Below are 21,489 nucleotides of genomic sequence, written 5' to 3'. Positions count from 1 at the left end.
TCAGCAGGGGTTCGTCCCAGTGGGGTGAAGGGTGAACACATGGATGGAGGGCAGTCCTCTTTCACCCCCAGCAGGGAAATGGCTACTGTCAGGGCCAAAAGTAGGTCACAGACGTGGCCCAGCAGAACCCCTGCACTGCTAGGTGGGCTTCCGGTTATGACTGTCCCAGCCAGGATCTGGCAGCAGGAGGGATGTGCACACGCCCAGCAGGGCCTGATGGTTGTGGCATCCTGTCCCCTCTTGTGCTCCAAGCAAACGCCAGGAACAACTCAAAATCCATCTCAATCTTTGCCTCCGTGTTCGTGGCCAAGAGGCTGCGCCATTCCTGTCTGGGCTAGCGTGTGCGTGTGTGCGTGTGTGTGTGTGTGTGTGTGCACACGCGCGCACGCAGCTGTTCAGCATTTTCTGTACTCTTTGCAACCACACTTGGATCCTGAGCACTCCTGGTCAAAAAAAAGATGACATTCTAACAACCAGAAGGAAGGAGGCATCTCTAGCCACCCCTGCAGATTTCAGGGTTTGGAGAATCAGCCACAGTGCACGGGAACCCGGAGGGACTGCTTTTACTAGAGCCAATGTTCTCCCAAGACCGTCCTTCCTTCCTGCGGTGGGACATCATATGGTGCGTCAATTCCCAGCGACCCCAGGGCCCCAGATCTCTCCCGAAACATCTTCCTGTGACTGATTATTCTGGCTGTCATGGAGCCCCTGCAGGCTGTCCTCTGATTAGACGCACATACTCCAAGCGTCCCAGGAGGCACCTCGTGGTAAATGCCGGGTGTGGTTTCAGCAGGAAGTAAATGGCACCCAGGGGCCGATCTGCAGCCGTGGGCTGGGATCCCCGGGATCACAGCAATGACCCCCACAAGCAGGAGGCCCCACCTGGCCTCTTCGCCCTTCGTGAAAAAAAAAAATAATCTTCACGAGGTCTTACCACACACGAAGCTCTCCAACGGAACTGAGAAAATGCTCTGGCCCTTCAGTGACTCTGGGTGGGCACAGGTGGCTGTCACAAAGGCCTGCAGTGTCCTACTCTCGAGCCATGGAGGCAGCCACTTGAGCTGGCAGTCACACAGGAAGCTGTCACTGCTGATGTGGCTGAAAGAAAGAAAAGGACACTGAGCGTGGGTCACACGGAACAGGGCAGCTTTAACAGAAGGGGACATTCGTCGCCACCCACAGCGCGTGACGCCAACACCCACCAGCTGACTGGGAGATGCCTTCCCCACAGTTTGCTCCTCTCTGTTGGAGGAACAGCACCTAGAACCGACCTGGAGATTTGCACCAAGTGCAGCTTCTGATGGAGTCCATCAGGATGGAGCCCAACTGTGCCCTCCTACCGAGCTTGGGGGGGGGGGCTGAACTTGGCCCTTGTTCTCAGACTCTGTTCCTGTTACCTTGGGGATGCCTTCTCACCTTTTCCTGACCTTGGATACCCTACAGTGGCAAGAGCACTTTCCTGATAAATTCCAAACTCCGTCCCCAGCCCTGGGACTTTGATCTCAACTCTCCAACAAGTTCTAAGAAGTCTTCTCTCTTCTTTTATGGCTGCTACTTTTTGACTGGCCAAGCTGGGTTCAGGGATTGAACCCAGAGGCACTTAAGCACCGAGCCACATCGCCAGCCCTTTTTATTTTTTTTATTTAAAGACAGGGTCTCACTGAGTTGCTTAGGGCCTTGCTGTTGCTGAGGCTGGCTTTGAACTCGTGATCCTCCTGCCTCAGCCTCCTGAGCTGCTGGGATGACAGAGAGCACCACCCCACCTGGCAAAGCTGCATGTTTTCTTGCTTCTGAATGTCAGCCTCCCAGCCACACATCCCGCCCGCCTGCCCCTCTCTCTACACCAGCGTCGCTCAGGAGGTCGGGAGAATGCAGCCCTGCTCCCTAAATAGTGCTCATTAGTTAACTGCCTCTGCCCAGGGAGCAGAAGAACGTTCAACTTGGGTTTTGTGAGCCTCCAACCAAAACAGAGGATATTTTCTTTTTCATTTCTCAGCAACTGAGGATAAGCTTTTCAAACAGAAATCAGAATGGCCATCGGAGCAGACATTCCTTCCTGAGGAGTCACACACCAAGATAAGTCACCCGGAGAGTCTAGCTGCCCTGGTCCTGTGAGAGCCCAGGACTGAGCTGAAGAGCAGTGGCCAACCTATGAGAAGGGCAGACACAAAGACACGTGGCTTCCATGTCATGTCCCTGACACTCAGTGACAGAAAGGGGCACAGTAAGCCTAGGAAATCCACACACGTGGTGCTGGCCAACGGTCCAGCCTGTTCTTCCAGCTGCTGCATCCCTCAGACCCACAAAACCACCACAGGGACTGGCTTTCTGTTCTCTTTCACTCTGAATGTGGTTTTGTTTGTTTGTTAGTTTGTTACTGGGGATTGAACTCAGGGACACTCGACCCCTGAGCCACATCCCCAGCCCTAGTTTGTATTTTATTTAGAGGCAGGGTCTCACTGAGTTGCTTAGGGCCTCGCTAAGTTGATGAGGCTGGCTTGGAACTCCCGATCCTCCTGTCTCAGTCTCCAGAGCTGCTGGGATTATAGGCCTGGGCCACAGCGCCTGGCCCGCCCCCAGTCCTTTTTATATTTTATTTAGAGATAGAGTCTTGCTGAGTTGCTCAGGGCCTCACTAAGTGGTTGAGGCTGGCTTTGAACTCGCAATCCTCCTGTCTCAGCCTCCCAAGGACTTCCAATGAGCAAAGAAAGTGTCAAACTAACAAACAGCGAGGAAGAGTGAACAACTCGTTTCCTCATCATTCCCAGAGGTAAAGTCACAAAGTACTTCTCTGAAAACCACAATGATTTATCTTAAAGCCATTATAATAGGGAGGCCAGGCCCAGGGCAGACCGTAGAGTAGGCCTGAGGCTTAGGCAGCTGACTTTCTGTGTCCTGCTAAGGAGTTACTCTAGGGGTGGCAGGGCAGCTGATGAACAGAAATGGCCCACCTCAACTCCTGTGCAGGGAGGAGGGTGTCCCAGGCACAGCTCCTGTGACTGGCTCACGGCGCCAGGACCTCACCCTCCTGGTGAAGAGCCAGCGGGAACTCCCACTGTCAGAATCTCCTCAGGCTCAACCCCCAGGGCACTTCTGCAGTTCCCGAGGGCACTGCGTTGGAAAGCCCGCAGGCAGAGCCCGGGCCAGGGCTCAGGACGGCCTGGCCACACCACCCCATAAGTTAGAGACAAAGGCCCGGCTGACTGGAAAGAGGGGACCGTGAGCTGCCCGGCCTCCGCTGACTCCTGCCCGTCTTCAGCACTCGGGCAAAGCTCAGCCTCCGCAGCTGCCAACAAACACGGCCCCCCTGGCTCCCGCCTCCAGCCACCCCAATACTTTGCTGGCTAAGAGTGTGCATTTTCATGACTCCAACTCAAAGTGTGTTTCCAATCATCCCGGGTGGAAATTTACCCAGAGGGCCACAAAGTGCACACCACAACCTGCCTTGAACCCTGGGGAAGAAAAAACCAACAGGAATTAACCCTCCGGGCCCTTGAGAGGATGGGCCCAGGCCAGCCCCAGCTGGGAACCCAGGCGGGGGACCAAGGCTCAGCCAGAGCCAGGCAGAGTGGGGTTTTGTTGTTTTTGTTTTTTTTTCTTTGCGAGGTGGGGGTGGGGGCTGGGCTGCCTAAGCTTCTAAAGGGTTCCGTTCTTCCCAACTAGACAACAGTCTCTCCTAAGAACCTAAAAGAAGAATCTCTCTCCTTTTTTTCTTTCTTTCTCCCCAAATACCCTTTTCCCATTTCATCAGATCTTTTGGACTCCTGACACATTTGGAAGTTTCATGGAGAGAAAAGTTGTTAAGAACTGCACACATCATGCTCACCCATCCCAGGAGATCTGGATTTTTTTTTTGGGGGGGGGCGGGGGATTAAACCAGGGGCGCTTAACCACGAAGCCACATCCCCAGCCCTTTTTATTTATTTTTTCTTTATTCAGAGACAGGGTCTCCACGAGTTGCTGAGGACCTCACTAAGTGGCTGAGGCTGGCTTTGAACTCACGATCCTCCTGCCTCAGCCTCCCGAGCCACAGGGATCTTTTATAATGAACATGGCCCTCGACTTGCTTTTTCAGGATCCAGCCCCACATCCGGTGTGGAATCACCTGTCAGGAAGGGGAGCTGGGGGATCCGTTCTTCAGATTCTGTCTCACCCAGATGGACGAGAGAAGAGTGGCCATGGGTGGAAGTAGGGAAGGAGCCCAGAAGGCTCCCTCCCTGTGTGGCTCTCCACACAGCCCTGCGGCCCCAGTGAGCGCGCCGTGAGCTCCCACCTGGAGGTTCCTGACCCTCCTCGGCAGGAGCACCCTCGAGTTCCCCAGCACAAGCTCTTCGTGGGACAGAGGAATGCGGCCTGCCCCCTTGGGCTCTCAACCATTCCTACCCTCCCCGCCCCAATCAAGGGTCCACCTGGAGTGGCCTCAGGAATGGGATGAGGTCAGGGCACAAAGATGACCACCCTCTGGCCTCTGGCATCGAGTAGGCACGTCTCAGAACGCTCGCTCGGTGAGACCTGCCGGGGACTGACATTACGGATGGCACTGACTGGCCACAGAATCAGGGGCGTGTGGGAGTGGGAAAGAAGGGGAGGCCATCGCTCTGCCTGGGCCACGATGGTGGGGAGCTCCTCTAGCCCCGGTCAGTCACGTGGCACCCCACCTCTGAGCATCCATCAGTGCCCCTGCTGCTCGAACCCACCCGGCTCCCTCAAGAAGCCCTTCTCCATGCGGCCTTTTCCCGTTAAGCCAACCCAAGTGAGCAGAACGTGTCCCTGGGGTAACTAAAGGGGTGGTCACCCACTTTTTAGAAAAGAATGTACCTGACGTTACACAGAACAGCTGTTAGCACACCACAGCCTGCAGGCTGCTGCTGCTTGTGGTACAAATTCAATGGCACACAGCCACACCTGTTCCCTTATGTATTATTTATGGCTGCTTTCTGCTTTCACAACCTTGCCAAGGAGTTTCTACACAGACCCTGTGGCCCAGGGTCCAAAATACTCACGACATCACCCTTAAAGAAAAAGATTGTCGCTGGGTGTGCTGGTGCACACCTGGGATACCAGCAACTCTGGAGGCTGAGTCAGGAGGATCTCAAGTTTGAGGCCAGAACTTGTTTTGTTTGCTTGGGGCAGGGGGTTGCCCTAGCTTCTAAAAAGTTTCAGTTCTTCCTTAGTAATACCTGTTTCAAAAAAGGGCTAGTGATGTGGCTCAATGGTGGCACACCCCTGAGTTCCATCCTCAGTACTGCCCCACCAAAAAAAAAAAAAGGGGGGTATTTTCTACCTATTGATCCCAAGTAAGCACCACTTCCTTTGGGGGGGCAGGGGGGAACTGGGGATTGAAATTGAACCTTGGGACACTTAAGCACTGAGCCACATCCCCAGCCCTTTTAATTTTTTTATTTAGAGACAGGGTCTCACTGAGTTGCTTAGAGCCTCAATAAGTTGCTGAGGCTGGCTTTGAACTTGCCATCCTCCTGCCTCCGCCTCCTGAGCGGCTAGGATAATAGGCGTGTGTCACCAAACCAGCTTCCACATAGCTTTTTTTTTTTTTGGAAGAACAGTTTGACTTACATCTACCCATAAACAACCATAGCCACTAGATAAAGTGAGCGTAAAGCAATGACAAGGGTTGGTGACTCTGGAAGTTCTTCCTCATGTTCACGAGGGCCCCAGGAAGCCCCGGTACTTACAGCTCCTTAAGATTCCTCATCTTGATGAAGGTGTCCAGCTGCACAGACCTGATGGCATTCTTCCCCAGGTCTCTGAAACACAACACAAGGACTTGTGCCAAGAAGCCCCGGGTGCCCTTCCAGCCAGCCCCGTGTCTGAGCCAGGAGACGCGGCGGTTTTCCGTGACAGCCTTGGTTTTCGGTGACCCACAGGTGATAACTCCACAGGAGGTGGCTCTCGCACGTGTTGACACAGCACGTGCGGTGACACGGGGACCCAGCCTGTCTGAGGGGCAGCGCAGAGGCGGGTGCAGGCCTGCTCAGCTAGTCAACGGCCACAGGCTCTCCCAGCAGAACCAGGGCTGAACTTGGTGCCAAGAGGAAACAGATCATGCCCACCCCCTGGAGGGAGCGACCCCAGAAGGATGTGACGGTCTCAGGGCTGGCTGGTCCCCTTCCTCCCAGGGCCAGCCAGAGACGCTCCTAGTGGGGTGGGGTATGCGTCACTCTGCTGGCTGGCCTAGCAGGGGTGGCGAGGAGACCAGGCCCCGGGGAGGAGCGGGGGCAGCGGCGACACACAGGGCAGTGGAGGGAGGAAGCTACTGTCCGCACACCAGCTGCATTCATGGAGCACACCAACTGGCCATGTGTTCTGGGACTGCTCTGGCACAGGCAAGATAAGGGCCAGCGCTGAAGCAGCTGCCGCTTCTAAACGGCCTGTTTCTCGGTTTACAAAGATGCCATTCAATCCTAGCCGACTTCGCCGTGGCCGCCCTTGGCAGGCCTGCGGGTCAGGCAGGGTCTGCCGAGATACTCACAGGTGCTCCAGGCCTTCCAGCCCCGAGAACGCTCTCTTAGCCACGGACTTGATCTTGTTCCCGAACAGAGTCCTGCAGATTCCAAACATCCAGAAAGAGACAGGGTGGGGGACAAGGGGGGAGAAAGAACACACGGTCAGCCTGTCTGGTGAGAGGCAGGGGAAGCGGACCTGCGCTGAGATCCCAGGGCGGACACACACAGCCCTGCTCCTTCTGAGAGGAACCGCTTTTCCCTCTATTGGAATTCAGGAGCAATGACAGGCTGAAGGGGCACGCACTTTAGGGCCTACAAAGGCCCCCTGCAGATTCCATCTCACTCCGGTCAGAACGGCGATCATTAAGAATACAACTAACAATAAGTGTTGGTGAGGATGTGGGGAAAAGGCACACTCAGACATGGCTGGTGGGACTGCAAATTGGTGCAACCACTCTGGAAAGCAGTCTGAAGATTCCTCAGAAAACTGGGAATGGAACCACCCTTTGACCCAGCTATCCCACTCCTTGGTCTATACCCAAAGGACTTAAAATCAGCACACTACAGGGACACAGCCACATCAATGTTCATAGCAGCTCAATTCACAATAGCTAGACTATGGAACCCACCTAGGTGCCCTTCAACAGATGAATGGAGAAAGAAAATACAGTGTACATACACAATGGGATATTACTCAGTCTTAAAGAATGAAATTATGGCAGGTAAAAGGGTGGAACCAGAGACTATCATGTGAAGTGAAAAGAGTCCATCCCAAGAAACAAAGGCCAAATATCCACTCTGATTTGTGAATGCTAGCCCAAAACAAGGGCGGTTGGGGGAATAATAGAAATCCATTGCATTAGACAAAGGGAAATGAGGGGAAGGGAGAGGATGGGAATGGGAAAGACAGTGGAGTGAATGGGACAGAACTTTCCCATGTTCCTATGTGAACACAGGACCAGGGAGACTCCACATCATGTCCAACCACAAGAATGGAAGTTAAACTCCATGTATGTAAGATATGTCAAAATGTCCTCTACTGTCCTATACAACTAATTAAGAACAAATAAAAACCATTGGACACACACTTGTCCCACCTGGCCCTCTGTTTCCAAGGGCCCCTGAAGGGGGCTGGGGGTGAGGCAGGCAATAGCATCCCAGGAGACAGGCTGGGTAGTCTCTCAGTGAGAAGAAACAGAGAAGGTCATGAAAACTGTGGGTCTGAAAGCTGCTGCCCACTTCTGAGAACTGTGTTCCAGGGATAATGGTTCCCAAAAGAGGCAAGAAGGGGACAGGAAAACGGGTGGCTTGTCAGGGTGGCTCCGCAGCTCTCTGCACCTGAGAGGCACCCTGGCATCTCAGCCTGCAGGAGATGCCTTGTGCTGTGGTTTGTGAGCAAAAGCCCGGATTTTAAATGATGTCAACCCACCAGACACGGGTGCCACCAAGAACCAGGTAAGAAATGTGGAATACCAAGGCCAGTTCTACCTCCCCCCAGAGAAGCCACTGAGCACCAAGAAAGGGAAGGTGAGCCCCAGAAAACCAAAGATGGCAGGGCCAGGCCATCGCCAGCTGCCTGAGCTGCCACTTAACTACCTCAGGGCAGGAGCAGCAGGTGCCCTCGGGAGTTCAGGCCACGCCAAGACCCGGAGCGCGGACGGGGGAGGCTGCTCCTCCTGCTCCCCAGACACCGCCAGCCCACAGGCCAGCGTCTGGGGCAGCCATGCCACGGGGCTCCCTGTCCCCCATTTCATCAGAAACAGACTCCTCCCCTGGGGGCCTCCATGCCAAGGGCCCTGCAGTCACTCCACATTCAGCCTCCGACAGAGTCAGCTCTGTTTCCCGTCTCCTCTGGAGGGCAGAGAGCAAACAGGCCACAGGCCCCTGTGCGTGTCCTCCTCTCCGAGGTGGTGTGCATGCACGTGCCAGCAATCTCACCCCAAAAAGCAGATCTACGGCCTCGCGATCAAAACTTCTATTTTTAAACAAATAAACCCAACACGGAAAACCCGGTGGCTGGGCTGAGGCTCTGTCACCACAGAACTAGCGGCAAATAGTGGCTCAGGGGGACACCGAACTCCAAGCCAGGCTGGGGGCACTGCCAAGCTCTCCACTGGCTCAGATCCCCGCAGGCCGAGGAACCGTGCACCCCAGGTCCTAGTAAAAACACATGGCGCGGATCCGCTAGACCTGTCAACCGGATCCAGGGAAGAGCCAGGCTGTGTTTCATCCACTCCATATTGGTCACATTGACCCCTTTTACAGTGAGGCCAGGCTGTTATCCCTCATGGTGACAACAGCAATAATGAGTTCTCGGTTTCGCAGGGCCCGACGTGCTGTGCGTGGACTATGACAGGCTTTCACCTTCTCCCTGCCGGCGCGTGGAGGCTGGGTGGCGCTCCAGCCAGACACCGCAACGGTTCTAACAAACAGCCGCTGGGTGGGCAGGAGGGACCTGGGGCTCTCCGCTGGGGGGATGCTCTTATCCCACAGCCAGGGATGCCAGGGCAGGGACGGCTGGCCTCTCCTGAGTCTCCTGGCCAGTCAGTCATAGGCTCCCAAAGGCTGGATCAGTGCTTGCCCAAGCCATGGTGGCAAGGCACAGGGGGACGGTGCAGTGGCACTCATGTCCCTGGGACTAGCGACGACAGGCACAAACCCCTCTCCCCATGAGTCACACACTGAAGGCCCCCCCCAAAAGCTATAGGGCCTCCTACCTCGTGGGAACCCAGAGGCTCTGCATCCCCCCCCCGACACCCCCTTTACCTGGACCTCTGCTCCCAGCCTCCCAAAGAACGCCCCAGGCACAGGGCAGACCCCTGCCTCGCCTGTCCTCCCCACGTCACTCACAGTGCCAATGAACTGCCCCTCCCGGGGTCCAGAAATTCTCCCTTCTCTCCTCATATGCTACCTGGGCAGGTCCCCAGCAGGTGACCCCAGAGCCGTTTTGGAACAGGATCTCTGGAGTATGACAATCCCACAAACCTGGGGGAAGGCACACTCCAGCGGCACCAGGAAGCGCCAGATTGAAGAACTATCGATGGCTGGGCTGGAGGGACTCCCTGAGCTCGAAGCCTGGAACCAGGAAGGGCAGTGCCCACCGGGTGGTCCCAGAGGGCTCTGCTGCTCTGGGTGGGAAAATACCCTCAGTTAGGCCTGGCCCTGGTGAGCGAGGACAGACTCCAGGAGTGGCTCACCTCCTCATTCAGAGGCAGATCCAGCAAGACCAGCCTCTCAAGCTCTCCAAAGGCAGGCCCAGGCCACCTCGCAGGGACTCGGCACAGCTCCTCTGTGCTGGCTTGCTCCATTCTGCCCAGGGGAGCCCCGCAGACTGGGGCCAGCCCGTCCAGACGGGGCCATGTAGCCTGATGGCCACCATGCCTTCCAGCACAGCCAGGCCACAGAGCTCCCGGTGACACGGGGAGGGAACCCAGCAGAGGAGGGGACCCAAGCAGCACGGTTCCCTCCTAAGTGGTCACTCAACACCAAGCACAGTCCACCTAGATCCGCACAAGACCTGCTTTTCTCTTTCCCTTCTAATGCCCAGACCTTCACACACCGTGACAACAGACAAAACAAACCAGTATCGTGAACCCCAGGTGACTGCCCCACACCCACAGGTGTCATGGGATCATGCCCATCTCATTGTCCCCTCTACCTCTACCCTTTCACCATTTTCTAATCCAGCTGGATTATTTCAAATCCAAATCACAGGCATCGAATCATTGTCTTTCTTTCTTTTTTCTTGGTACCTGGGATGGAACCCAGGGACACTTAACCACTGAGCCCCATCCCCAGCCCTAGTTTGTATTTTATTTAGAGACAGGGTCTCACTGAGTGGCTGAGGGACTTGCTAAGTGGCTGAGGCTAGCTTTGAACTCGTGATCCTCCTGCCTCAGCCTCCTGAGCCGCTGGGGTGACAGGCCTGCACCGGTGCACAGCACCACACCAGGGTAGAGCCCACTTTCTGCTGCAGGACTCAGACACAGGACAAGGGAGCTGTCCAAGGGGGATCCAGTGCCTGCCAGCGCCCAGAGAGCCAGGTGCTCAGAAATACTCACAGCTTGCTGAGGCTGTCGAGGCCTGTGAAGGCGCCACTGGTGTCCTCTATTGTGCCTGAGATCTCGTTATGGTCCAGGTCCCTGGGGAGAAGACAGAGCGTGAACCTCTCAGTCATAGCCCTCGCCCTACTTTTTTTCTCTAGTTCTACATGTCAACAGAATACGGCATCATTTTTAAAGCCTGGAATATAATGTGTTCCCATTCAGTCCCCAGGATTTCCCCTCCCACTCTCTGCGGGGACAGGAGCACAGCTTCAGACTGAGTTTCTACTTCACAGCTCAAGGCACCCAGGTGTACCCGAGGGGCCCAGTGTCCTGGACGGTCATGAGGAGTGCGGCTCTGAGAAGCAGGCCCCGCTCTGTACAGCCTGCAGCGTGGCCGGGCCCCCACGGCCTTCCAACGCAGCCGATGCACACCCCAAATAAGCAGCTTTCCCCGGCCAGGCCCAGGGGCGGGAAGCAGCACACAGCGCATGACGGAAAGCCCAGTTTGTTTCCTGCCTGCACAGAGTGGACATCTGGCCCTGGCCTGGCGCATCGGTTGACAAGTTCCCTGAGGTTCCTATCTTCTCTAACTCAACCATTGTCCCCTTTTCTGGACCCGACCAAGAATCTGGAGCAAAGCGCGTAGAAGAAAAAAATCAGGCAGTAAAGAAAGGGACCCTGGCCTTGTGCCCTCATGCTGGCCGGTGAGTCTGGGGCCCGGAGCCCATCTCCTCACGAGGCCTGCAGAGAGCTAGACCCTGAGCCAGGGAGGACATCTGGGTGCTGAGTCAGACTTGTGACCTGCTCGCCAGGGTGGGAGAGAGGGGGCCAACTCTCCAGGCCAGGCTCCCCCAGCAGAGCAAGTCCCAAGGCCGGTGACTCAGCCCGCTTCCCAGCGTCCAAGGGCAGGTCACAGTGCCCAGGCGGGACATCGCACCTGGCGGCCAGGCCCCGTTCTGCACGCGCTCTGCCGTCTCCAACTTTCCACCAGGCCCCTCGCGCCCGCCCTTCCCTCTCCTGAGCCCTTGCACCAGAGCCAGGATCAGAAAGGGATGCTCTTGGCTCCCAGGAGGACCTGGAATAGACGATGCCAGTGGGAAGGAAGCTCTGACGGAAGGTGAACCACTCGCCGTGACCTTGCTGGAGCAAAGTCGGCTGCTGGAGGGGCTTCTCCTTCCCATAGCTCCTGCCTGTTATCTTCAGACTGGATGAACCCAGGCCTGGGGCGGTGGCTTTGTACAATGCTTATGTCCCCACTCCTGCTGCCAACCTTTCCCTCTTCCTCCGGCCTGCTAGGTCTCCATGCCTGGCCTCCTTATCCTGGCCTTGCAGGACCTCGGCTTGAATGGCTTGGCCTGGGGCGCTTTGCTCCCCCAGGCAGTGACTCCACAGGAAAGCCAGCTCCGCCAGGTCCAAGTGCAGAGGGACTTCCTGTCCCAGCTGCCTGCAGCAAGCCCCTGTCCACCGGGAAGTCATGCCTAGGACGGGGGCCTCAGAGCCCACCACCACTGTCTGCTGAAAACCACGCACCCCCCGTCTGGGGGCTTTCTGCTGATGGTTTGGAAACTGTCTGAGGCCAACAATCGAAAAGTTCTCTAAAAATCCCAGAAAAGCATCTGCGGTGACTTCTGGCAACTCACCTAATGGGACACTTAAAGGGACATGGCATTATCACCTCCACCTGGCTGAAAGACTCCCTAATGAGGACAAGGAAAGACACGGAGTCCCCAACTCCACCGCTTTTGGAAATGAGGCACACCGGACACCAAGCGTAACAAAGGAGTTTTTGAACTAGTTTTTGAACTAGTTTTCTGCAATGGCTTGGAGAAAAGACATAGAGGGTTTAAAATAACGAAGCCGGGCGCAGTGGTTCATGCCTGTAATCCCAGGGGCTCAGGAGGCTGAGGCAGGAGGATCATGAGTTCAAAGCCAGCCTCAGCAAAAAGTGAGGTCCTCAGCAACTCCGTGAGACCCTGTCTCTAAATAAAATAGAAAATAGGGCTGGGGACGGGGCTCAGTGGTCGAGTGCCCCTGAGTTCCAACACTGGTACCGAAAGAAAGAAAAAAAAAGATGATTGCAGGGACAGTGTGACAGTGGCTGCCGACCTGGGGACGCTCAACTTCAACAGCAGGACCCAGCGTCCTGACAGGCACAGTGTGCAGCTTGTGCTTGGTGACACCACACTTGAAGGTTGTCATTCCCCTCAGGCGCCATCCCAGGGGAACAAGACACTTGACATCATGTACACACATAGCACATCAGCCTGGGGTCCCATTCCCACCCAAAGCCATTGGGAGCGGAGTTGGGAGAACTCCCAGAAAGGCCTTCGGGGGCCGACTCTGCCCTGTGCTGCTCTCCCGCCCAGGACCCCGCCGCTCTGTCACCCCCACCGCGAATGGCGTACAAGATGCGCAGGTTCTTGAGTCCCTTGAAGGCGCCCTCGGCGATGTGGCTGATGGAGTTGTGGCTGAGGCGCAGGACGCTCAGGCTGCCCAGCTCGGCCAGGCTCTCCTCGTCCAGCCGCGTGAGGTTGTTGAAGGACAGGTTCCTGGGGAGGGGGAGGGGCACGGGTCATCATCAGCCTCAACAGCCCGTGGGATCTCCGTGGGCAGGGAGCATCTCACGGTGGACGTGCAGCGAGGTCGTCCACCTGGTCTAACACCGGGGATGGCCGTGCAGGTCCCGGTGTGGTTAAACTGTAGGGATGGCACAAGGTCACGCCATACAAAACCGTCCTGCCGGTGTCCAGGCTGGTCCTGGTTCAGACCTTTCTTGGCAGAGGCCCGACACCCTGGACAGGCCCCTTGGGGGTCAGATGCTGCCACTCCACGCGCTGGACAGCAGAGGGCGCCACGCATCCCTGCCTGGGACAGCCACTGCAGGGGAGGCTCTGGCCTGAGTGTCACCCACCCTCCCTGGGAGCAGGACGCGACACGCCCCAGATCATCCACTTGGCCTGCATGTGAGACTCCAACCCTCCTCCCAGACACCCGTGCCTTTCTGACACAACCCTGGCGCTGGTCACCTGGCATCTGGGTCACCTCTGGTGGAAAAATGGTTAGTTTGGGCTGGGTCAGGAAGGAGGAAAATAGTATCCGTGAAGATGAATGGGTTTTTAAAGGGGGCAGCGGGCAGCCTTCTTTCCCTGCTGGAGAAATAAGTCATGGTGTCTGTCAGTCGCAGGACCTGGCAGGAGACCAAAATTATATCCTCACCTGCAATTAAGGAATTTGGCTTAGGGGAGGGGCGGGAAAGCAACCCTCAGCCTGGCTCTAGGTGACCTGAGAACAGGGCCAGCTTCCAGGACTGGTCAAGGCACGCTGCAGCGACCCCAGGCCCCTCTACAGGGCACAGCAGACAGCGGTCCACAGCCAGGAAGGGGAGCAGGGGACTCAAAACCCCCTGCCGAAGCTCGGGAGCACAGCTTCTCCCAGGAGGTCACACACCCTCTGCCGAGTCGCAGGACGGTGGCTCCTCACCCTAGGGACTGGACAGACTCAGGACTGCGGGATTCCATACCTGCCCTGCTTCCCAGGGCTCCCAGCCCAGGACAACAGAGTTCCCTCGTGCGGTCCCCGCCTGAGCAAAGAGCTTGTCGTCCGAGACCACGAGAGGGACGAAGCAGCACCCTGAAGCATCAAGAGGGCGAATCTAACACCCCAAGTCCAAGGGCAGCGAGCGGGAGGGAGACACGGGCTGCTGCGTGGCACACGCCCTGACCACAGACCCACGGAGACCGGAACACCAGGTCAGCAGAGGATGCGCGTGGGCCCGTGACGCGAGGGACACACAACAGGAGGGACCGGGTAAGGACTCGGCTGTGAGCGCAGCATGAAGTTCCGAGACCCCCCCGCGAGCGTGCCTGGCACCTGTAACGCTCGCTCACGTGAAGTGATGATTTTTCTAGGCCAAGCCTACGACAAGTGGGAAAGGAGAAAACCTCCCAAACTCTCCTGAAAAATAAGGAAACCCAACTGGACTAACTAGAGCAGGAGGAAGCTGAAAACGTCCTCCTGGCGAGGACCTGTGCCCCCACACAAGCAGAGCTCGGGAACTCGGCCACGTTCTCCACCCTCAGCTCTGCAGCCCACCTGTGCACACAGGGTGGAGAGGGCACCCAGGTTCCCCATCCAGGGGCCACCACTGTGGCTCTCAGCTTGGGCAGCAGTGAGCTCAGGTGTCCTCAGGCCCGGCCTGGGGGTCCCGCCTGGGGATCTTCCAAAGGGATGGGGGGTGGGGGTGGGGGATGGGGGCGCTGTGAGCCTCCATGCACATCCACCTCCTCCACCAGGCACGACAGGGAAAGGGAGGAGCCAGGTCCCTGGGGAAGCTGACCTGGGTGAAAGCGCTGAGGACACACAGATTCTTCCACAATCAGCGGGTCACCATTGCTCTAGGTCCATGCTCCTAGTGGGCTTCAAACACACTATTTCTCTCTCTCTCTCTCTTTCTCTCTCTGGTACTGGGGCTTGAACCCAGGGGTGCTCTACCACTGAGCCACACTGTCAGCTTCTTTTATTTATTTTATTTTATTTTTTTTTGAGACAGGTCCCACAGATTTGCTGAGGCTGGCCTCAAACTTGTGAGACTCCTGCCTCGGCCTCCCAGGTCACTGGCATTACAGGGGTGCCACACCATGGCCCAGAGGCCTAAGGTACCATCACTCCCCAAGAAGCTACAGTGAGAAGGGTTCTTCAGGTTGCCCTTCCCAGGCAGAGCCCTTGACTCCAGGAGCTTTTTCCAAATCCAAGAAATCCCAGGGCACAGAGGCTCCCCATGGGGACCGACAGGCTACACCTCTGTTATTGGAAAAATAGGAGGCAGGAAGGGCCTGGAGCTCAAAGCCCTGACAGTCCTGCTTTGGGCCTGGCTGGCCTGGGCATCTGTCTGTCTTCCAGAACAGGGCCACGGGCCGGCCTGCCTCCGAGCTGCCTCTGCCCCCCTTCCTAGTCCACTGCTCTCTGGGCTCTGGAGGATCTGCCTCCACAGACCCAAGCGGAGGACACTTACAGCTCATGCAGCTTCTGACAGAAGTTCCAGCCGTCGCGGTGGAGGCGCGAGATGGAGTTGTGGCCGAGGTGCAACTGGTGCAGGGCCGTGAGGCCGTAGAGGGAGCCGCTGTTCACTTCCACCAGGCTGTTGTGCTCCAGGTGTCTGCAATGACAGCGCACCCGGTCAAGGGGTCCGACCTTCACCCGACACCTGGAGTGTGCCTGGTCAGCGCTCCGATCAGACACGGCGGTCACACCGAGGGTGTGAGAGAGCACCTGGGAAGCATGGACCCCCCCTGGAGTGCACACACACGTGGCAGAGAGAAGACGGGCAGATCCCAGTGGAGGGTCTGCAGGCCCAGACACACTCAGAAGATTCGGAAGGGCAGGAGACGTTAGCCATAAGTGAGTCAGAGTGAACCAGGCAGATGAGTGGGCAGAGGGGCTCTCGGCAAGGGCAAAGGCAGGAGAGGAACAGAGAGAGGAGGGGAAAAGGGAGGCAGCCCTGATCCTCATCCAGCTGGCAAGATCCACTAGGCCAGAAGACGTGGCATTGGCTCTGGGGTCCAATGACTCTATGATTTTTTTTTTTTTCTGGTACCGGGGATTGAACCCAGGAGCGCTTAACCACTGAGCCACATCCCCAGCTATTTTTTATATTTTATTTAGAGACAGGGTCTCACTGAGTTGCTTACGGCCTCGCTAAGTGGCTGAGGCTGGCTTTGAACTCGCGATCCTCCTGCCTCAGCCTCCTGAGCCACTGGGATGACAGGTGTGTGCACCATTACTCCCAGCTCGATGACTACAAGATTTAAATTTCAATTTTGCCATTTTGATGGTTTAATGAGTCTGAACACCTGCGAAATAGAAATATATCCAGAAGAATCCACCTCACGGCATTGTACGGGGAGGGAACAGAGAATGTACCTCGGGGCTGTGGGCAGTGTCAGGTCCTGGCTCCCAACAAACTCCTTAAGTATGTACAGTAGGTCCCTGACTTACAGAATTCCAACTTGTGATGTCCCCAGTCTACAACTAGCGCACATTCTGCAGAAACCCCGCTTGGAATTCCGCATCTAGATCTTTCCTACCTGGTACAATCCTTTCTCAGTGCTGGGAGTGGCAGAGAGACGGCTCCCCGTCAGCTCTGTGGTCACCAGAGGAAACAACTGACACTCCATCATGTGTTGTCTGCCAAGCTAGGATGCCCTGGGGACTAGATATTAAGTGTATCTTCAATTTATGACATCCTCAGCTCACAGTGGGCTTCTCGGGATGTGACCCCATCGAATGAAGAGCATCCGTGTGCCATTCCCTCACTTCTCAGAATCGTAGCCCATGACAGCTCCGCCCAGACAACTGGTTTCTCTCCTGGGAGTTACCAATGCACATTTTGCTTTTTTTTTTTTTTTTTTGGTACCAGGGATTGAACCCAGGGGTGCTTAACCACTGAGCCACATCCCTAGCCTTTTTTATTTTTGATTTAAAGACAAGGTCTCGCTGAGTTGCTTAGGACCTTGATAAGTTGCTGAGGCTGGCCTCAAACTTACAATCCTCCTGCCTCAGCCTCCTGAGCCACTGGGATCACAGGCCCTCATTTGTATAAATTCGTTCCACATAAAAATGAAATGGTCGAGCCTCCCACTGTTTTCTTCTGAAAATTCTCTTCATCTCAAACTGCCATCAACTTAGAACTTCAGATTCTAAATGACAGCCTTGAGGAAGGAAGAGTGTTCGGGAATATGCACCACAGAGCTCCAGCCCAGCTGAAGTGGCAAAGGAGAAGCCACCAGCATCCTGGTCATGCAAAGCAGAGATGCTTCTGCACAGTGCACTGTGGGGCCTGGGCCTAGGCTTCTGGCTTGGTTTCAGTTATAAAGACAAGTAGTCAAGGAAAGGAGCGGGAAAGATACGGGTGCAGGTGTGCCAACTTGGAAGTCACCACCCAAACCCGAAAACAGGAAAACCAAGAGGAAATGCTGAGACCCAACGGTCTCCTGGGAGAAGAAGGGGGATGGGGAGGGCGGGGAGGGGACAGACGATGGGTGGGCAGCAGCTGCTTTCCTTTACTCTCCAATTCATTCACGCAGAGGCACTACCTCTGATGAAAAATAAACAAATTTAAATGTTGAACGACAGCAGATTGCATTCCTCTGCTTTTTTTTTTTTTTTGATGTGGCCTTTGTTTCTGGCAGGCCTCAGCTCCACTATTGGACACATCTGGCTGAAGAGCACGTTCCCTTGATAACAGCTGCACATCTGCACCAAGTGCCTAGATGAGCTCACAAGGCAGAAATAAATCTCCTGCGATGAGCTATACATTCTGGGTCCACCTGCACATCAAGGAAGACGGTCAAACCCAAAATGGGGAGGGAAGGAGCTTCCTGTGGGGTGTGGGAGTGCAGGGGATGTGGGGAAGGATCTGTTCCGCCGCGAGGAAGTGGGGGTGGGAGGAGGCCCAGGAACGGGGCTCCTTCCTGCACCCCCTGACCTGATTCACAGAAACCTCCTCCAAGAGATGTTCCTACTCTGCTACGGAAACACGAACAGATCTGGTTGAGTGTCTGCAGAGACACGGAGTTGGGACCACAGGCAGGCTCAAAGGACAGGGGGCCTGCCAGGTACAATGGTGCAGGCCTGTCATCAAGGCAGCTCGGGAGGCTGAGGCAGGAGGATCGTGAGTTCAAAGCCAGCCTCTGCAAAAGTGAGGTGCTCAGCAACTTATCAGTGAGACCCTGTCTCTAAATACAATACAACATAGGGCTGGGGATGGGGCTCAGTGGTGGAGTGCCCCTGGGTTCAATCCCTGGTACCAAAAGAAAAAAAAGAAAGAAAGAAAAAGGAAAGGTGGCCTGCTGTCCACCTAGGGCCCAGCTGAGTGGACACACACAGGCTGCCCCCCTCCCCACAGAGGCAGGGTGCAGAGGCCACGGCCTCACCCTGGGGCTGGAGCCCCGAGGCCGGCACTTACAGCGCGTGCATATTGGACAGCCCCCAGAAAGCGCCGTCCGTCAGCTTGCTGATGTTGTTCCTCTGGAGCCTCAGCACCTCCAAGCTGTCCAGGCCCTGGAACGTGAGGCCCTCGATCAACCGGATCCGATTCCGATTGAGGTCCCTGAAGGAAAGAAGCCACGGGCTCAGAGCCTCCCTGTGCACACTCCACACACACACACGCACACACACACACGCACACACACACGCACACACACACACACACACACACACACCCCTGCCGAGTTCCCCAGCCAGCGAGCCAGCGGGTATCGAATGGCAGGGACACTTGCAGTCGGGGCACCTGCCGGGATCTCCGTGTATGGGGCAGAGTGGGCAAGCGCAGGGGGGACACCCCATGAAGCACACACATTCAGCTGCTGGCTCCAGCACTAGAGAGCCTCCGGGGACCGGAAGGACTCTGGGTGGCCTGGAGGGGCAGAGAGCGACACACAGAGCTGATCGGAAAGCCCTGGTTCCCCCCAAGTATTCCTGCAGCATCCCGTGACCCAACCTCCCCAGCATCGTGGAGAGCTTCTCCGCCGACAGCCGGGGAGCCACACCCCGCGGAGCCTCAGCAACTGTTCCGTTCAATTTAAACAAAATTTCCACTACCGGCTTGTTTTCCTGACATTTACTCTTCTAACAATAAAAAGTAGAAAATCCATCAATCAAGAGCCAGGTGTGGTGGCACAGGGCTACCATCCCAGTGGCGGGGGAGGATCACGAGTTCAAAGCCAGCCTCAGCAACTCAGCGAGGCCCTAAGCCACTCAGAGAGACCCTGTCTCCAAATAAAATACAAAATAGGGCTGGGGATGGGGCTCAGTGGTCGAGGGACCCTGAGTTCAATCCCCGGTACCAAAAAAAAAAAAAAAAAAGCTAGAGACAATCATAAATCAACCCCCTTGTAAGATTTAGGAGATAGAGATTGCCATTTCCTGCTTCCCGCCTCTAGCCATGCTAACTTCCTGCCAAATTCAAGAAATGTTGAGGATGCCATCAAACCCAAGGTACATATTTTACGGGTACCTTTAATAACAACACTAAAACCTCTGAGATCAATAAACGGAAAGCACGCAGCCCAAGCACTAGCCACGCCAGCTAACCAGCAGGATTCCTCATGTCATCGAGGAGGACACCAGCCTGGACCCGCACGTCCATACTCAGTGGACCTCATCACTGCAAGATGAGGTGGCCCACCGGCCCCAGATCCAGCTCCAATCTGGTTTTACTAGGTGTTGCCATAGGGGCATTAATTACGGTTCATGCAGAATGTTACTGGGGGGAATAGGAGTTGCATTTGGTGCTAGGTCCTTGGGGAAGTTTGGCCCCCATAAAATTGGGCTATAACCTTAATTAAAGTGCCGGTTTCTGAACTCACAGTTGTGTCAGCCTGGGTAACTTGAATGCTTTTACAGGAAGCTGAGTGATCCTGTTTTTGCTCAGGCGAAGAGTCAGCAGCGACCGTGACAGGCCATCGAATGCTCCCGACTCCAGGGTGCCGATGCGATTGCTGGCCAGGTTGCTGGAACGAGTCAGGAGAGAAAATGTCACAGCTGTAGGAGGCCTTCCTGGTGCTGTCACAGACACCAGACCAGCTGGATCTGAGCTGGGAAAACACGCTAAGATACACTCAGAGGGACAGGCTTCCCGAGGAGACGTCTGTCATCACCAGGCTTCAGAGCCTGCCCTGACTCCCGGATGGGGAAGCACTGCAGGTGGCAAGACTGTCCAAGGTCAACCTCCACTCAGCCCAGTGCACACAGCACCCATGGCTAGCGGGCCCAAGAGGGCGGGAGGGACCGTCAGACACCTCCACCCCCAGCCCTCCTGCAAACCTGCCCACCTCGGGCCACAACTGGCCCACCACCCTAGGCCGACGAGAAAAGCCCAACACAAAGTGCAAACCAGAGGCTAGGTCAGATTCCATTCCACGATTTGGGGAAACAGTCTTTAATCCTGAAGTGGGGTCTCATTTTTGGACTTACATAATAAGTGGGTACAAGCCAATTCCTTTAAATGATTTTAAATACCTGAAAGAAACCCTCTAGTTAAAGAGACCTGAGCCAAGTTCTTTAGAAAGCAAGCCATACCACGCCTGTGATCCCAGCAGCTCAGGAGGCTGAGGCAGGAGGATCGCAAGTTCAAAGCCAGCCTCAGCAACTTAGGCCCTAAGCAACTCAGCGAGACCCTGTCTCTAAATAAAATACAAAATAGGGCTGGGGATGGGGCTCTGTGGTCGAGGGCCCCTGAATTCAATCCCCGGTACCCCCGCCCCCACCAAAAAAAGACAAGCAATACTTTTTCAGGGCCATCTCCTTTGACCGTACCGAGCGGACGGACTGCAGTGCACAACACAGATACGTGTGTCACACTGTGTGCAAAGCATAGCAAGCAGTGGAAAAGAAAAGGGAAAAAATTAAGGGAATAAAATAAATCAGTATTCCTATGAGAAGTTACCCCTCAACACCCTTCTTACTGCTTTTCCTAGACAAAAATTTGGTGTTTTTTTTTAAAAACAAAACAACAAAAAACAAACAAACAAAAAAACAGCGCCTAAGTAAAAAGAGAACCTTCTGCCCTGGGGGGAGGAACCAGGCTCCTCTGGATTCTTTACCAGGCAGAGCCCCAGCACAGGGCACATGAGGATTCTCTACAGCGGGGCGGACTGTTTGTTCTCGACACTCCAGATTAGAGAAGAGCAGCCTCTGGGATGAAGACAGAGCAAGCCACAAGCTGCCAAAAGAGGAAGTCCCTCCTGCTTTCTTGCAGCGACAGAAGGTCAGTGCAATTCCGTTTAGCGGCTGGTGGTTTCTTGGTTCTGAGCAAGGGAGTGTCGGGCGGCAGCGGGACACCTCGGGACAGCCTCCACTGGAGGCTTAACAAAGGCCAAGGCCTCCTGTTCCTTGACGCAGCCTGAGAATGACTTGGAAGATCCAGGGGCCAAGGTTCATCTTCCCTGAAGAGATGGGTCATGACCACCTCTCAACCGGCC

General features: G+C 55.6%; 1 protein-coding gene across 1 annotated transcript in view; it reads right to left on the bottom strand.

Annotated features, from left to right (window-relative positions):
• Window positions 1-21,489, bottom strand: part of Lrig1 (leucine rich repeats and immunoglobulin like domains 1) — a 125,179-nt gene that overhangs the window by 14,294 nt on the left and 89,396 nt on the right. The window contains exons 5-12 of the mRNA XM_077796191.1: window positions 19,876-20,019; window positions 18,474-18,617; window positions 15,522-15,665; window positions 12,916-13,059; window positions 10,526-10,606; window positions 6,491-6,562; window positions 5,694-5,765; window positions 935-1,098 (exon numbers count right to left, since the gene is read on the bottom strand). Of these exons, the coding sequence (XP_077652317.1) occupies window positions 935-1,098; window positions 5,694-5,765; window positions 6,491-6,562; window positions 10,526-10,606; window positions 12,916-13,059; window positions 15,522-15,665; window positions 18,474-18,617; window positions 19,876-20,019 (965 nt within the window). The remainder of the gene's footprint in view (window positions 1-934; window positions 1,099-5,693; window positions 5,766-6,490; window positions 6,563-10,525; window positions 10,607-12,915; window positions 13,060-15,521; window positions 15,666-18,473; window positions 18,618-19,875; window positions 20,020-21,489) is intronic.

This window comes from Urocitellus parryii, chromosome 3 (genome assembly GCF_045843805.1).
Source record: "Urocitellus parryii isolate mUroPar1 chromosome 3, mUroPar1.hap1, whole genome shotgun sequence".
Classification (NCBI taxonomy): domain Eukaryota; kingdom Metazoa; phylum Chordata; class Mammalia; order Rodentia; family Sciuridae; genus Urocitellus; species Urocitellus parryii.
This window is presented reverse-complemented; position numbering and strand designations above follow the sequence as displayed.